This window comes from Carlito syrichta, unplaced genomic scaffold (genome assembly GCF_000164805.1).
Source record: "Carlito syrichta isolate Samal-C Ts95f unplaced genomic scaffold, Tarsius_syrichta-2.0.1 Scaffold301773, whole genome shotgun sequence".
Classification (NCBI taxonomy): Eukaryota; Metazoa; Chordata; class Mammalia; order Primates; family Tarsiidae; genus Carlito; species Carlito syrichta.
In genome coordinates, this window is record NW_007245869.1 from 216,502 (window position 1) to 230,883 (window position 14,382).

General features: G+C 35.4%; 1 protein-coding gene across 1 annotated transcript in view; it reads left to right on the forward strand.

Moving 5' to 3' along the window:
• LOC103257498 (echinoderm microtubule-associated protein-like 5) overlaps window positions 1–14,382 on the forward strand; it is an 85,894-nt gene that overhangs the window by 31,488 nt on the left and 40,024 nt on the right. Inside the window, exons 6-10 of the mRNA XM_021710970.1 lie at window positions 537–672; window positions 2,047–2,248; window positions 4,893–5,030; window positions 12,152–12,408; window positions 13,890–14,102. Coding sequence (XP_021566645.1) covers window positions 537–672; window positions 2,047–2,248; window positions 4,893–5,030; window positions 12,152–12,408; window positions 13,890–14,102 — 946 coding nt within the window. The remainder of the gene's footprint in view (window positions 1–536; window positions 673–2,046; window positions 2,249–4,892; window positions 5,031–12,151; window positions 12,409–13,889; window positions 14,103–14,382) is intronic.

Here is a 14,382-nt window from a genome sequence, read left to right on the forward strand (position 1 = left end):
GTCTATCTAAAATTTATTTTTACATATGGCATAGGGTTTAAATCTATTTTCTTCTATATTATGTCCATATCATTAAGTACAACCTTGGTTATATACATCATCCCTTGCTAACTTTGAAAGATTGGTTCCGGGAACCCCACAGATACCAAAATCCTCACATACTCAAGTCTTGTCCTGCGGAACCTGGATATGAAAAATTGGCCCTCTGTATCCTTGGGTTTTGCAACCTGCAAATCCTGTTTTGTGATCTGTGTTTGGTTGCCTATACAAGACTCTTGAATATGGGAGAGCCAACTGTATTTATTGAAAAAAATCCATTTAAGTGAAACAACGCAGCTCAAACCCATGTTATTCAAGAGGCAATGGTATAAGTTCCTATGGCTTTATTTCTGTATTTTCTTTTGTGTTTTCTGATGTATGTGTTTACTCTTATGTCATACCAAAATACTGTTAAATGGATTTGCATGGTTTCTACCTTCATGTCGTGGATGCTCTTAAAAGGCACATGTTATTGAATTATTCATTTCCTCTCCCAGGCAGGGATTTTTAGCATGAATGCTTGTGAGGAAGGATTTGCTACCGGTGGCAGAGATGGCTGCGTTCGTCTTTGGGATTTAACTTTTAAACCGATTACTGTGATTGATCTCAGGGAGACAGACCAGGGGTATAAAGGTAATAACAGAACAAATGTCTCATTATTAGGCAAACTCTGCATGTACCAAAAATTGTTTCTTTCTGTAAATAAAAATTTATGTTTTGTCAATATAGATAAGACTGACATTTGCCACTTTACACTGCATACATTTAATTGAAATTCTTCTATTAAGGACAAATTTTGCTTGTAGAGAGTTTAGGCTCACTGTTATGAGAAAGATTCTTTCATACATCTAGTTCCTGTTGTAATGGAACCTACAGAGGGATGTGTCAGGCACTTGCTTATGTGACCTTGAATTTTGAAAGTATTTTACTATTACAATACTAGATATAACTAGTTAGCAAATAAGCTGTTTTAAATAATGTATATTGGAGCTGGAGGAACTTTCATTCAGGATGATTTAAGTGTGTTGTAGATGTGTTTTTCCTTCATCTGAATTTGTCAGCAATTGGAAGATTTTTTTCTTTTGGGAATTAAAAAAATTGATGTAAATAAAACAGTATCTCTTACTATAAAAATTAACATACCCCTCACTAGTGTGTCTTGTACTACAAGGGTAGGTCTGTGCTTAAATCATATTCCGGTCACTTCCAAGTTGAGTAACCTTGGTCTCGTTATTTAGCCTCATCTATAAATTGAGGATAATAAGAATAAATTCAGTATGAAATAAATTTATATGTGTCAGATCTTTAGAAGAATGGCACATCATAAGCGTATGAATGTCAACTATTTTCTATTTTCATTACTTTTGCTCAGCAGTATTATAATTTAGAACTTACAAAATAATTTGTTCATTTTTTCTTATTTGATTCTCACAAGAACATTGTGAAGCACACAGTATCTTTAGATTGGTTATATAATACAGGTGAGAAAACTGAGAAAAACGGTAACTTTCCTAAGCTTACAAAAGGGATTGTGAAGTACACAGAAAAATAAAATTCTCTCATCTTAGTGGTTTTATGAGCATGTTGAAAAAATGAAATATGGGCAAGTGAAAAGTCAGATTATTATGAGAGAAAAATAACACAATACAGCTCTAGAAAGGTGATTTACTTATGGAGTAAGTACTTACTGAATGATGCAGACCGTGGGTGTTATAAGACTTTGACTGAGGAAGTAGTCAGACATTGCTGGAGTTGCTAACAAAGAGAAGGAAGCAGAGTAACGTCTTAAAGGATGGGTAGAAATTAAGTCTATGAGAAGAGAGAATCATTTCTTGTAGAAAACAACATGAACAATTGAAGAAAATGTGAGTAGGGAATCAAGGACTTGCACATTTCTTTTTGTCTCACATCTGAGGTATAAAAGGCACAAAAATCAACTTCGGTTTCAGAAGATTGTCATTGTGTTATTACAGCGCTATAGATTAAATACAATTTACTTTTTTCTAGGTTTGTCTGTGAGAAGTGTTTGTTGGCGAGGTGACCATATTCTAGTTGGAACACAGGACAGTGAAATTTTTGAAATTGTAGTACAAGAAAGAAATAAACCTTTCCTAATTATGCAAGGGCATTGTGAAGGGGAACTTTGGGCCCTCGCTGTCCATCCTACTAAACCTTTGGCTGTGACTGGAAGTGACGATCGTTCGGTCAGGTAAGCAGATTATAAAGTAAGTGCATAGGCTGGAGTTTATCCTTAGATAAAACATAAAGGAAACTTAAAACACCTTATCAGCTTATGGTAATAACAAATGAATGTGATTAATAGGTACTTAAAATTAACAGAATTAACTATTAATAAGATTTTGGTTTTTCTCTCTTAAAAATACATGACATGGATTTTGTTCCATATCAGAATGTACAGAATGTTAACTGCCATATAATATTTCACTGCATGAATATACTGTAATTTATTCAACTAATCCATTACTGATGGAAGATTAGTTTCTTCTAGTTTTTATGTATTTAATAACTTGCTTGCAATGGATATCATTATACACATGTCATCTTGTACATGTGTGAATATCTCTGTGATCAGTTCTTGGCAGTGTTCAAAGGATGAATGTGTTTTACATTTTGATAGATAATGTCTTACACAGAGGCTACAGCAATTTATACACCTGTTGTCAACATATGACAATACCTATCTTCCCATATTGCTGCTAGCACTAATTATAACCCCAAAAGGTGAAAAATTATATCTCATTATATTGTGAAAATATTTGTTTCTTTCATATACATTGAATACATTGGTCATTTCTTTTCTGTGAAATAGAATACATTGGTCATTTCTGTGACTTGTCTGTTCAAGCTCTTTGTCTATTTTTCCATTAGTTCATTGGTCTTTTTCTCTAATTGATTTAAAATAGAATCTAGTAATCTCTGTCTACATATTAAAGAAATTAGCTCTTTGTCTATGACAGCAGTTCTCAAAGTGTGGTGCCTGGAACAGCAGCATCAGCCTCACCTAGCAACTTGTAAGAAATGCAAATTCTCAGGCTTTTTCCAGGACCTAGTTACCAGAAATGCAGCAATTTGTTATTTAACAGGACTTCAAGTGAACTATAATATATACAAAAGTTTGAGAACCATTGATCAGTTGTTAGAGTTGAGATATTTTTGTCAGTTTGTCATTTCCCCCATTTATTCTATAAGTGTTTCAGCTTATATCCTTAAAAGATAACTCTAAGCATCACCACAATACTGTTATCACACAGCATTCCGTTAACATAAAAAATATCCAACCAGTGTGGGAATCCCCTAATTATCTCTTTAAAAAATTTGGTGGTTTCTTAGAATTAGGATCCAGATAAGGTCCATATATTGCGATTACTGATACATCTTTTCAATGTCTTTTATTTTGTAACTTCTTTTCTTCCTTTTTTACTTCTTACATTGAGGAGATGAGGTCTTCACCCACATTCTGAATTTGGCTAGTTGCATACCTGTAGTTTATCTGAACACACTCTCTGTTTCCTTGTAAGCTGTAAACTGATAGCTAGACCTGAATTCTTGTGGAGATACAGCTATGAATTTTTCCAGGCATGTTCCTGGGAGCCATGTGCACTGCACCCCTGCTGGATGGGCTGTGCTGTGTGGTCCCCTTCTTTTGTATCAGCAGCTGCTCATCGTTATTGTCTAGGTCAGTGTTTCTCAACCTTTTTGGTTATTGTTCTTTCCCCATTAGACTTCCTAGACTTTTTTTTCTAATTGTGCCCTTTCTCTGAAAAATTTTAATACTACAGGCAATTGCATATCTCATTTTGTACTGTGGCCCTTTAGAAGAACACAGATTGTTGTAATAGTTAAGATTTTTTTTACTGCTAAGTACTCATTTTTACCCCTTTTGGAGAAGTAGTGTCCCTGTTGAGAATACATGGCCTAGATCTATAATTTTATTAAGAATTTCAAATGGTGATATTCTGTTATTTATCATTTGTTAGCTATTATAGTTCTATAATATAATATTATATATTATAATTATATTATCCTGGATACAGTTTGTATGGAAAAGGCTGAAAAGCGCTTAACTCTTTTCCTGCATTTAACTAGTTTTAAAAATAATTAGATGGTTCCCTAGAATCATTTCTATGAACCGCTCACATTTCTTGCCTTCATTTTCCTATAGGGTTGTTGATTTTTTCTTTCTTCTTTTAAGCAACTTTTCCTATATTATAGATATTAGCCCTTTGTCTGTAATGTAAGTTGCAAATAATTTCACCATGTTGGTACTTGCTTTTTTACTTTGTCTAGGTTGTTTTTGCCATGCACAAGTATTTTGTTGTTGTTGTTATTTTGTTTTATATAGCTGAATTTATCAATATTTTATTTAATGAATCCTGAGATTGTATCATAGAGAAATTATCCCCAAAATTAATTCTAAAAGTTTTCCAATATATTCTTCCAGTACACACACACACACACACACACACACACACACACACACACACACACACACACACACACACTCTCTCTCTCTCTCTCTCTCTCTCTCTCTCTCTCTCTCTCTCTGTTCAGGGTCAAAATCATCTACCTAAAAAAATGAATGATTAGAAAAAAATCAGTGTCATTGCATTGCTTTAAAATAAAAGGTTATGATAATGACTGTCATTTCCACGTGAACAATAGTCTCATTTTCATAGATTAGAATTTCTTGCCTTCTTGCCACAAAGACAGTTAAAATATCTAGATTTATCTTACTTAAAGTGAGATTGTTATTTCAGCCAAAATATTTTCATTATTTTTAAAGTATGCATTAGTTAACTATTCTTTTTTATTTTCTTAATTCAATGTTACAGGATATGGAGCCTAGTGGATCATGCATTAATAGCAAGGTGTAATATGGAAGAACCCATTCGTTGTGCAGCTGTAAATGCAGATGGAATCCATCTTGCCCTTGGAATGAAAGATGGCTCGTTCACTGTACTTAGAGTAAGGTATGGTGTTAGGGTAGAAATAGAAAGAACATACAGTACTCTGCTTTTACCCATTCTTTTATTTCCTCCTCCTTATTGTTATATATATATTTCAAATACTAGTTTAATCAAAGTTAATAAGTTAATAAATTAATACTAGTTAATAAAAATAAGATTGTTAGAATAGTAAATAAGCACAAAAACCTTGGTTTGCAGCCAGGTACAGTGGTTCATGCCTGTAATCTCAGCACTTTGGGATGCCAAGGCAAGAGAATCACTTGAGGCCAAGAGTTTGAGACCAGTCTGGGCAACATAGCAAGACCTCATCTCTACTAAAAATAAAAAATTAGCTGGGCGCCCTCCTGTAGTCTCAGCTACTCAGGAGGCTGAGGCAGGAGGATCACTGAGCCCAAGAAGATTAAGCTGCGGTGAACCATGATTACGCCACTGCACTCCAGCCTGGGTGACAGAGCAAGACTCTGTCTCAAAATAAAAACCTTGGTTTGGGAGGCTAGGTATGCTTAGTAGACAAATGGCTAAAATTTTGAGCCGTAAATTTGGGTCCCAACTTCCTTTTCTTGGTAAAGATTTTCAGTAATGATCCCCTGCCATTGAACAACCCTGAGGCTGGTAAAAATAGGTAAAGGGTTTTTGTTGCTGTTGTTGTTTGCAACTTCATTCTTTGAAAACAAAAAAATGCCTCCATCTCTTCCTTTGGTAATGTTAAAGCAATTAATATTTTGTGTTGAAGTATAGGTAGTGCATTCAACTGAATTCTAGGCAGCCAATCAAATCCATACCTGTTCACAAGGGTAAATACTTAGGAAGTCTTTCTTTAGCTTAGTGAATGGTAAGACCCATTACACAGTTGCCCAGTCCTGACCCCTTTCTGTCCTCCTCCCCCTGTGTCTGGTTAATCACAGAGTTTTGAGTATCTCCTTCCTAGCTAGCTGTTAGACACTCTCCTTCTGTTGTTCTCCCCACTGTCCTCTCCAGCAGGCTTCTGCCCTCTCTGGACTGGAATAGCTTTTTAGCTGGCCTTCTTACCTCCTGTCTTGCTTCCCTTGAGACTTTTCTTCACTCTACAGCAATGGTGATTCCTTTTCAAACAATTGTTTGCATTTCACTTCTTCCTAAGGTATGCGAAAGGCCATGCACTGGCCTTGGGGTGAGGTTCATGAAACTGAGCATGGTGTGTGGCGTCTCTCCTTCCTGCTGATCTCTGCCTATGTCTCTTTCTCTCATCTGCATCAAACTTCTTTCACTACATCAATTACACCATATTCTCTTGCATTTCCGAGCTTCTCTGCATGCTGACTCTTCTTTCTCAGATGGCATTTTATAATGGGATATGATGAGATTTTTATCTTAAATTTTTATCTTAAGCTAATTTTTTATTGTGGTAAAATACACATAGCGTAAAACTTACATTTCAGCCATTTTTAAATGTATATCTCAGTGGTATCAACGTTGTGCAACTATCACCATAATCCATCTCCAGAATGTTTATATCTTCCCAAACTGAACTCAGGACACATCAAGCAATAATTCCCCGTTTCTCCCTCCTCCAAGCTCCTAACGACCACTCTACCTTCTGTCCTGATGAAGGAAAGGATTGAACTACTCTAGGGGCCTCATAAAATGGAAGTTTTAAATTGCCATTTAACTATATAAAAATTTGAATATCAATTATAGCTTCCCCCCAGAGACTGTCATGCCAAAACCGCTAAACAGTGTTTATTTATTTATTTATTTGGAGATGGAAGTCTTGCTCTGTCACTCAGGCTGGGATACAGTGGCACAATCATAGCTCACTGTAGCCTCAAACTCCTGGGCTCACGTGATCCTCCTACCTCAGCCTCCCAAGTAGCTAGGACTATCAGCACACACTACCATGCCTAATTTTTTAAAAAAGATTTTGTAGAGATGAGGTCTCACCATTTTGCCCAGACTGATCTTGAATTCCTGGTGTAAAGCTCTCTTCCACCTTAGCCTTCTAAAGTACTGGGATTCCAGTCATGAACCACTGTGCCTGGCCCAAAACAACTTCTTTAACTAAGATAAGAGATTATGAAACTTCTCAGTAGGGCTCTCCATACTGTTATAATTGGAGCACTGATTTGGTTATTGATTCTAGAATCTCTGTAACCATCATCATCTAAGATTGAACATCTGTCTTTTCATTGGTTGTATAATTTCTTTGGAGGCTGCTATTTAGTTTTGCAGGTTGGAAATCATACAAAGAAACACCTAGACATTACCTAGGAATAATAATATTTGTGGTTAACTTCATTTTTCCTTGCTTATAAGAAATGAAACTATTAGAAGTACTGGAATCAGAATGCTAACTTATAGAGGTTTTACAAGAATGTAAGATGCATGTAAAGAGTTTCTGTCATATAGTTGATATGCATTCAGAAATCATGATTATTATTATGTTTAGTTATACACTTACCTATCCTTTCAATTATTGTAGCAGTAAACTGGTTAAAAATTTCTTATTTCTAATAAGGCTAAATTTTAGCAACTGAATTCAACACTGCCAATAGGATTATTGGAAGGATTATTCTGACTAATAAATGCCTCCATAGTTTGACCAAAAAATTCTAACTCACAAAATAGTGTTCTTATTTTATCTGAATTTACCTGGTCACTGTTTCTTCTTGGTTTGGTTTGTATTCTCCAAATAGCAAAGCAGGATTCATTAGTATAGCATTATTAAAATACCTGCCTAAGGAGTGTTTATGTTACGGTTAAAGGAAGGTAGAATGAATTAGAATATCACATACTGATTCTTAGAGTATAAGGTGGTATGCCAGGGTAAAGTCACAGTATCTTCTTAACACATTTCTTTTCTTTGTGATGAAAATGTTAACAATTTTAAAATTATTTTCAACTAATCTACCATTTGTTATTTTTGTATCTCCCTGGCTTTATTAAGACATGATTGACAAATAAAAATGGTATCTATTTATGGTACCATAATATGGAATTTTGCTACACAGGGAGGACCCCCAAAAAGCAAGAATGTATTTATTTTTTAAATTGTGTATTTATTCTTACATATTTAAAGTCAGTCATCTTCAAAGTACTCTCTGTTTGTACAGTACACCTATCAAGATGCTTTTTCCACTGTCCAAACAGTTTTTGAACTTGTCCATTTTGATGTCTTGTAGTGCTTCTGCTGTTTTTTGTTTTACCTCTTCCACATTGGCAGAACGTTTCCCTTTGAAGACTTTTTTCATCTGGGTAAACAAAAAAATTTGCCGGGATGAGATTGGGTGAATAGGGAGGGTGAGGCACGGGAGTCATGCCATTTTTGGTCAAAAACTGCTGAACATTCAGTGCTGTCTTGGCAAGTGCATTCTTAAATCACTCATCATGAAATAGTCAAATGCTTTGAAGGAATCTCCAAAAAAGAATTCACTGAAGCCAAACTCAACCTCTCACAACAATGCTAGTTGGTACACCAATGCTGATGGGTTCCTAGAATACTTACCTAGCAAGGGAAGCCTGTACTACAAGGGGCTAGCCCCCAAAAGATAACTCTGTTTTTTTTTCTGTGTGTGTGTGGGGTGGGGGGAGGGTCCTTCCATATATGTAATTACATCAAGCTAGTTATCATATTTACCACCTCACATACTTTTTTGTTGTGGTAAGAACATTTAAGATCTGTCTTAGCATCTTCCTTCCTCCCTTCCTCCCTCTCTCCTTCCCTCCCTCCGTTCTTCCCTCCCTCCCTCCCTTTTTCCCTCCTTCCTCTCTCACCCCCAGCCCCTGATAACATTCTACTCTCTTCTTCTGTGAGTATGACTCTTTTAGATTGCACATGTAAGTGAGATCATGCAATATTTGTTCTTCTATGCCTGGCTTATTTCGCAAGCACAGTGTTCTCCAGGTTCATCCATGTTGTAGCAACTGAGAAGATTTTCTTTCTTTTTAAGGCTTAATAGTATTCTGTTGTATATGTATATTTATTTATCCATTCATCCATCGATGGATACTTACTATGTGCGTATTACATGATATAATAGTATAGAATATACATATTATGATGTTGTGTGTTTTACATCAGTTCACTTTTTTTCTGCAGTCTGAGAAACCACCATCTACAGTAACCTTTCAATTGGTCTTGATCCTACTATTATACTCCTTCAATCTGTTTTTTACCTTGGAACCCGATCAGTGATCGAACTGGTATATCCTACATTATCTTCCCCTTGCAAACTAAGGCTAATGTCACGACCCGCACAGTTGTTGTGAGGGTCTCAAGAGAGAGCAGCAAGAGATTAAGAGAGACACAGACACAAACACATACAGAAAAGCTGGGGCCAGGTGGGACACTTTCCTCTGATGGAGAAGTAGTCCTAAATTAACTTAGCACATTTTTTTTTGTAATCAAGTACAAGGGAAGTTGGAAGGGATTCAAGGTCTGTGAGGGAGCCCTAATGGAATTATGTAGTTATCTAAAAGGCGAGTTGTTCCATGGTTATCTTGTTATAGCTAAGGGTTTATCTGTCCTATGTGTACTCGGATGTGTGGGTATCTGAGATACCATTTCATGTAGCAGGCTGTATCTCTCACAGCCTGCCTTTGGCTAGGATGTAGAACTTCCAAGTGAGACCTTGCCTATGAGCTTGGGGCCATTAAGTGATACCTTGCCTTCGCTTGGGGCCTTTACTCAAGGCCTGTTACAGTGACAGTGTTCATCTGTTCCCCACGTCACATCCACTTCCGAAAGGCCAAAAATCTTAACAAGACCTATGAGGCCCTTCACAATTTTACTTAGCTTCTCTTCCCAAACTAAACTCTTTGCTGTGTCATTGCAACTACATTGACCTTCTCAAGCTGGACTTGAATTCTTTCTCTTGCCATCAGCTCTTTTGTTTACTATTGTCTCTGCTGGAACATGGGTCCTTCATTTCCCAATTCCTCTTCTGCTGAGCTAAGTTCCATTCATTTCTCGGAATAAAGTTTAGACATCATAGCTATGTGCTCTACTCCCTGTGTATGCCTCTCCAGAATCCCTCAGCTAGGAATGACTCTTTTGTTACACTCTCTGATCCACTGTGTACCTTTACTTTGTGATGTGTTACAAACTGTTCATGTGTGAGTATTCCCAGGCTTTGACCTCCTTCTGCTTCTTAAAAGAAGTCATAGCAGTCATGTATCAGTGTTCCAGGAGACTTAATTCCAAATGTTTTAAAAATTAACAAATTTTCATCTAATAGTCCTTCTTTCCTTTAATTTGTCAGAGAGACTTCATAGAAAGAGCAGTCATAAAATCCATAATGTTGACATAGCAACATAACATACTGTAAAAACAGTTAACCAAAATCTCTCTCTTCATCACTATTGCTTTGTGTGTGTGTGTGTGTGTGTGTGTGTGTGTGTGTGTGTGTGTGTATTAGTGGGCAGGGGGCATGGTAACAGAAAACCTGGAATAATAAGCCATTCTTATTTCTCTCATTAAGCAATTAAGTCTCTAAAACAAAAATGCTATTAAAAAAAAACCAAAATAATTCTGAAGAATTTTCCAGACACATTTTGATTAAGGTTGTGAAGATTACGATTATAATATTTTAATAAAGTATGCATAAAGATAAAATCTATCAAATAGTGCCTTAGGTGTCTTAAAAATCTGGCTTCATATAGATACAGATGAATAGCCAGATAGATATAGGGGCAAAAGGAAATAAGATGTGTGGATTTAATTATAACTTAAAGGAGTCACAGGGACATGTAGTGTTGCTGTGAGTCTGTACTTAGCAAGAGGGCCTTGCAACTTACAAGGTCTAAGGCAAGAGGGGTGTTGACAAGGAAAGCTTGAAAAAGTACAAAGCTTTAAATAATACAATCTTGGGTTTATCTTAGGGCTCCTTTTCTATTTCTAACACTATATTGACCAGAGTAATCACTACTGTAATGATAGACCCCAGTTGTATAGAGGCCCAAATACAACTGAAGATTAATTCCCGCACATGTAACAAGTAAGTCAACGAAGGCAAAATTTATATGGAGAAAAGTACCTGATGCTAATAGGAATTAAGAATTTTCGCTTCCTCCTGCCACTTCTCCCTTCCTGCCTCTCTCTCCCCTACTTCTCCTCCTCTACCCACTGATTCCACAACTTTGGAAACTCAGTTGTGTTAAACTGTTTATCCATTTTTATGGCTGTTACCAAAGCCTGGTTTATTTTGGTTATTATCAATTATATGAAAGCCCGTCATTGAAAAAAATGTTCAACTTCACTGGTTGACATGGTCCCTAAGGGAAGAATTTGCAGTCTATTAAAAAATATCAAAAAGGTTGAAATAAAATAACTAGTGGTAGCTATCTATGTAAAGACATACACTTAAATGTATTACTAAAGTAATATAAATCAATTCTTCCTTTCTTATTTTCTGGATATAATTTTGCACATTTGACTCATTACAAAAAAATTGGGAAAATTATAGTGTTCAGCTGGGCGTGGTGTCTCCAGCCTGTAATCCCAGCACTTTGGAGACTGAGACAAGAGGATTGCCTGAGTCCAGGGGTCTGAGACCAGCCTGAGCAACTTGGTGAGACCTCATCTCTACAATAAATCAAGAAAAATTAGTTGGGTGTGCTGGCGCATGCCTATAGTTCCAGCTACTTGGAAGACTAAGGCAGAAGTATCACCTGAGCCCAGCAGGTCGAGGCTGCTGTAGCTCTGAGTATGCCACTGCATTCCAGCCTAGGTGACAGAGTGAGACTCCAACTCAAAAAAAAAAAAAAAGAAAAGAAAAGATAAAAGAAAAAATTATAGTGTTTATAGTTAAGCATTTTTTACAAACTCATTTATAAATAGCATCTTTAACTGGAAAAATACGAGACGTTATTTCCCTTATTTATTTATTGACTTCAGAAATTTAATGTTGATGTCTAAGGTTAAAATAACTTAGAAACTGAAATCCAGCATTTTTTTGTACTTCTGACATATGTTGTCCTCATAAATTTCTGTTCAACAAAATATTCCTGAACTAATACTCTTGTCTTATTTACATTTATTTTATAGTTTATAAACATTTGATACAGCCTCACAGTCATTTTATGCACATTTGAAAACTGAATTCTGTTGTGACTTTTGCTTATATAGTCTTATGTTTTGATTTTAACAGAGATATGACAGAAGTTGTACATATTAAGGATAGGAAGGAGGCAATTCATGAGTTAAAGTATTCACCAGATGGAACTTATCTTGCTGTTGGATGCAATGACAGCTCAATTGACATTTACGGAGTTGCCCAGCGATATAAGAAAGTTGGTGAATGTGTTGGATCACTTAGTTTCATCACTCATCTGGACTGGTCCTCTGACAGTAGATATTTACAGACAAATGATGGAAATGGGAAAAGACTTTTTTATAGGATGCCAGGTAAAAATTTCTAGTAAATTATATACTTTTTATAGATTATAGTGTCTATGCAATATTTTAGAGTTTCACTTGAAGCATAGTGTAAGTTACATTTGATTATTGGAAATCAAAAAAGATCTGAGCTAATATTTCAGGCATTGTGGTCTTTTCAACAAGGCTACCTTATTAAATTGAAATCATTTTGGTTTTTTAATTGAGGTATAGTCAACACAAGAAATTGTATATATTTATAATGTACAATGTGATATTTTGATACACATACATTGGGAAATGATTTCCTCAGTCGAGCTAACTAATGTATCTATCAACTCACATAATTACCATTTTTGTGTGTGTATGTATGGTGAGAACATTTAACATCTACTCTTGTAGCAAATTTCCAGTTTATTATATAGTAATACAGCATTGCTAACTGTAGTCAACATGCTGTACATACATTAGATCTCTAGGATTTATTCATTCTGTGTGACTGAGACTTTGTACACTTCGATCAATATCTTTCCATGACCTTCTCCCAGTCCCTGACAACCAACCATTCTAAATCCTTTGGTTCTTAATTAAAACTCCTTTGCCTGAAGGATCTAAGACAGATTTACTTTTTACTGAACTTTATACTGAGAGCAGCATATGGCAAAGTCCCACTGTATATTAGAGAGTCAAAATGCCATTTTTGTGGATGGACCTAATGAAGTAAATATAATTCCTATGAATGTGTGTAGGAATTTTTGTGGCTACCTCAAATTAACTTTTCAAATATTAATAATATAATGAATAAGCTGAATTTGAAAAACAGAATTCACTCAAAGATTTTTAAAAAGAGGAATAAAAGCAGAATCATCAAGGTATTACCTCTTAGTATGTTATTTGTTAATGATGCTTAGTGAATTAGTCATTGTCTTCCAAGAATGTATTAAATAAGATAAACTGCATAATTAAGTTAAGGAATTTCCCCAAAAGTCACTAACCAATATGCCATGAAGACTGACTTAACCCTGAAGTCCTCTTACCTCATATAAACATGACACCCCACTCATCCTTTCTTTTTGGTCTTTTTCAGTTCTCTCTTTCTCTCTCTCTCTCTCTCTTTTTTTTTTTTTGTCAACTATGTATCTTAGGTTTCTTTTTTAATATGTGATTCCCACTTTCTCACAGCTTTTGCCTTTTAACTTACCCTGTCATGACTATTCTGTATCATAATTTTAATAGAATTCAGTTTTATTTTCCACATGAGTGAAACTGCTTAGCCAATCATTCAAATCTTTGTGTGTCTCTGAATCAATATGATTTTGGTAATGGCTTTTAAAAAAATCCTTGCATTTGGTTTTCTCTTTTTACCCAAACTTACCTATTTATGTAGTTTCCTCTAACTGGGGTCAGAAGATATTTACACTTTTAGAATTTACCATGTTATCAGTACAGTTAAGTCTTAAGTGAAAATAAAGTGAATAACTTCTCAAATTAAGACTCTGATTTATTTTTAGGAGGAAAAGAAGTGACAAGTACAGAAGAAATCAAAGGTGTTCATTGGGCTTCATGGACATGTGTTTCAGGCCTTGAAGTCAATGGAATTTGGCCCAAGTATTCAGATATCAATGATATAAATTCAGTAGATGGAAATTATATTGGCCAAGTTTTAGTTACAGCTGATGACTATGGAATTTTAAAATTATTTCGATATCCATGTTTAAGAAAAGGTATTTTTTCTTTCAAATATTAAGTAACCTCTTTCTTATAAAAGACTTTTTTGTTCTTGTAGAATATGAGTTGAGATAAATAAGAAAATTTCATATTTTTAAAAAATATGTACTGATTGGTAAAGAGTTATATTTTGCTACTTCAAAAGTTGTCATATGTTACACTTATTTTGGTCATGAAATTTTTGTTAGAAAAATATTTTTGAGCCGGGCTCGGTGGCTCAGCCTGTAATCCCGCGCCTTGGGAGGCTGAGGTGAGTGGATTGCCTGAGCCCGCGGG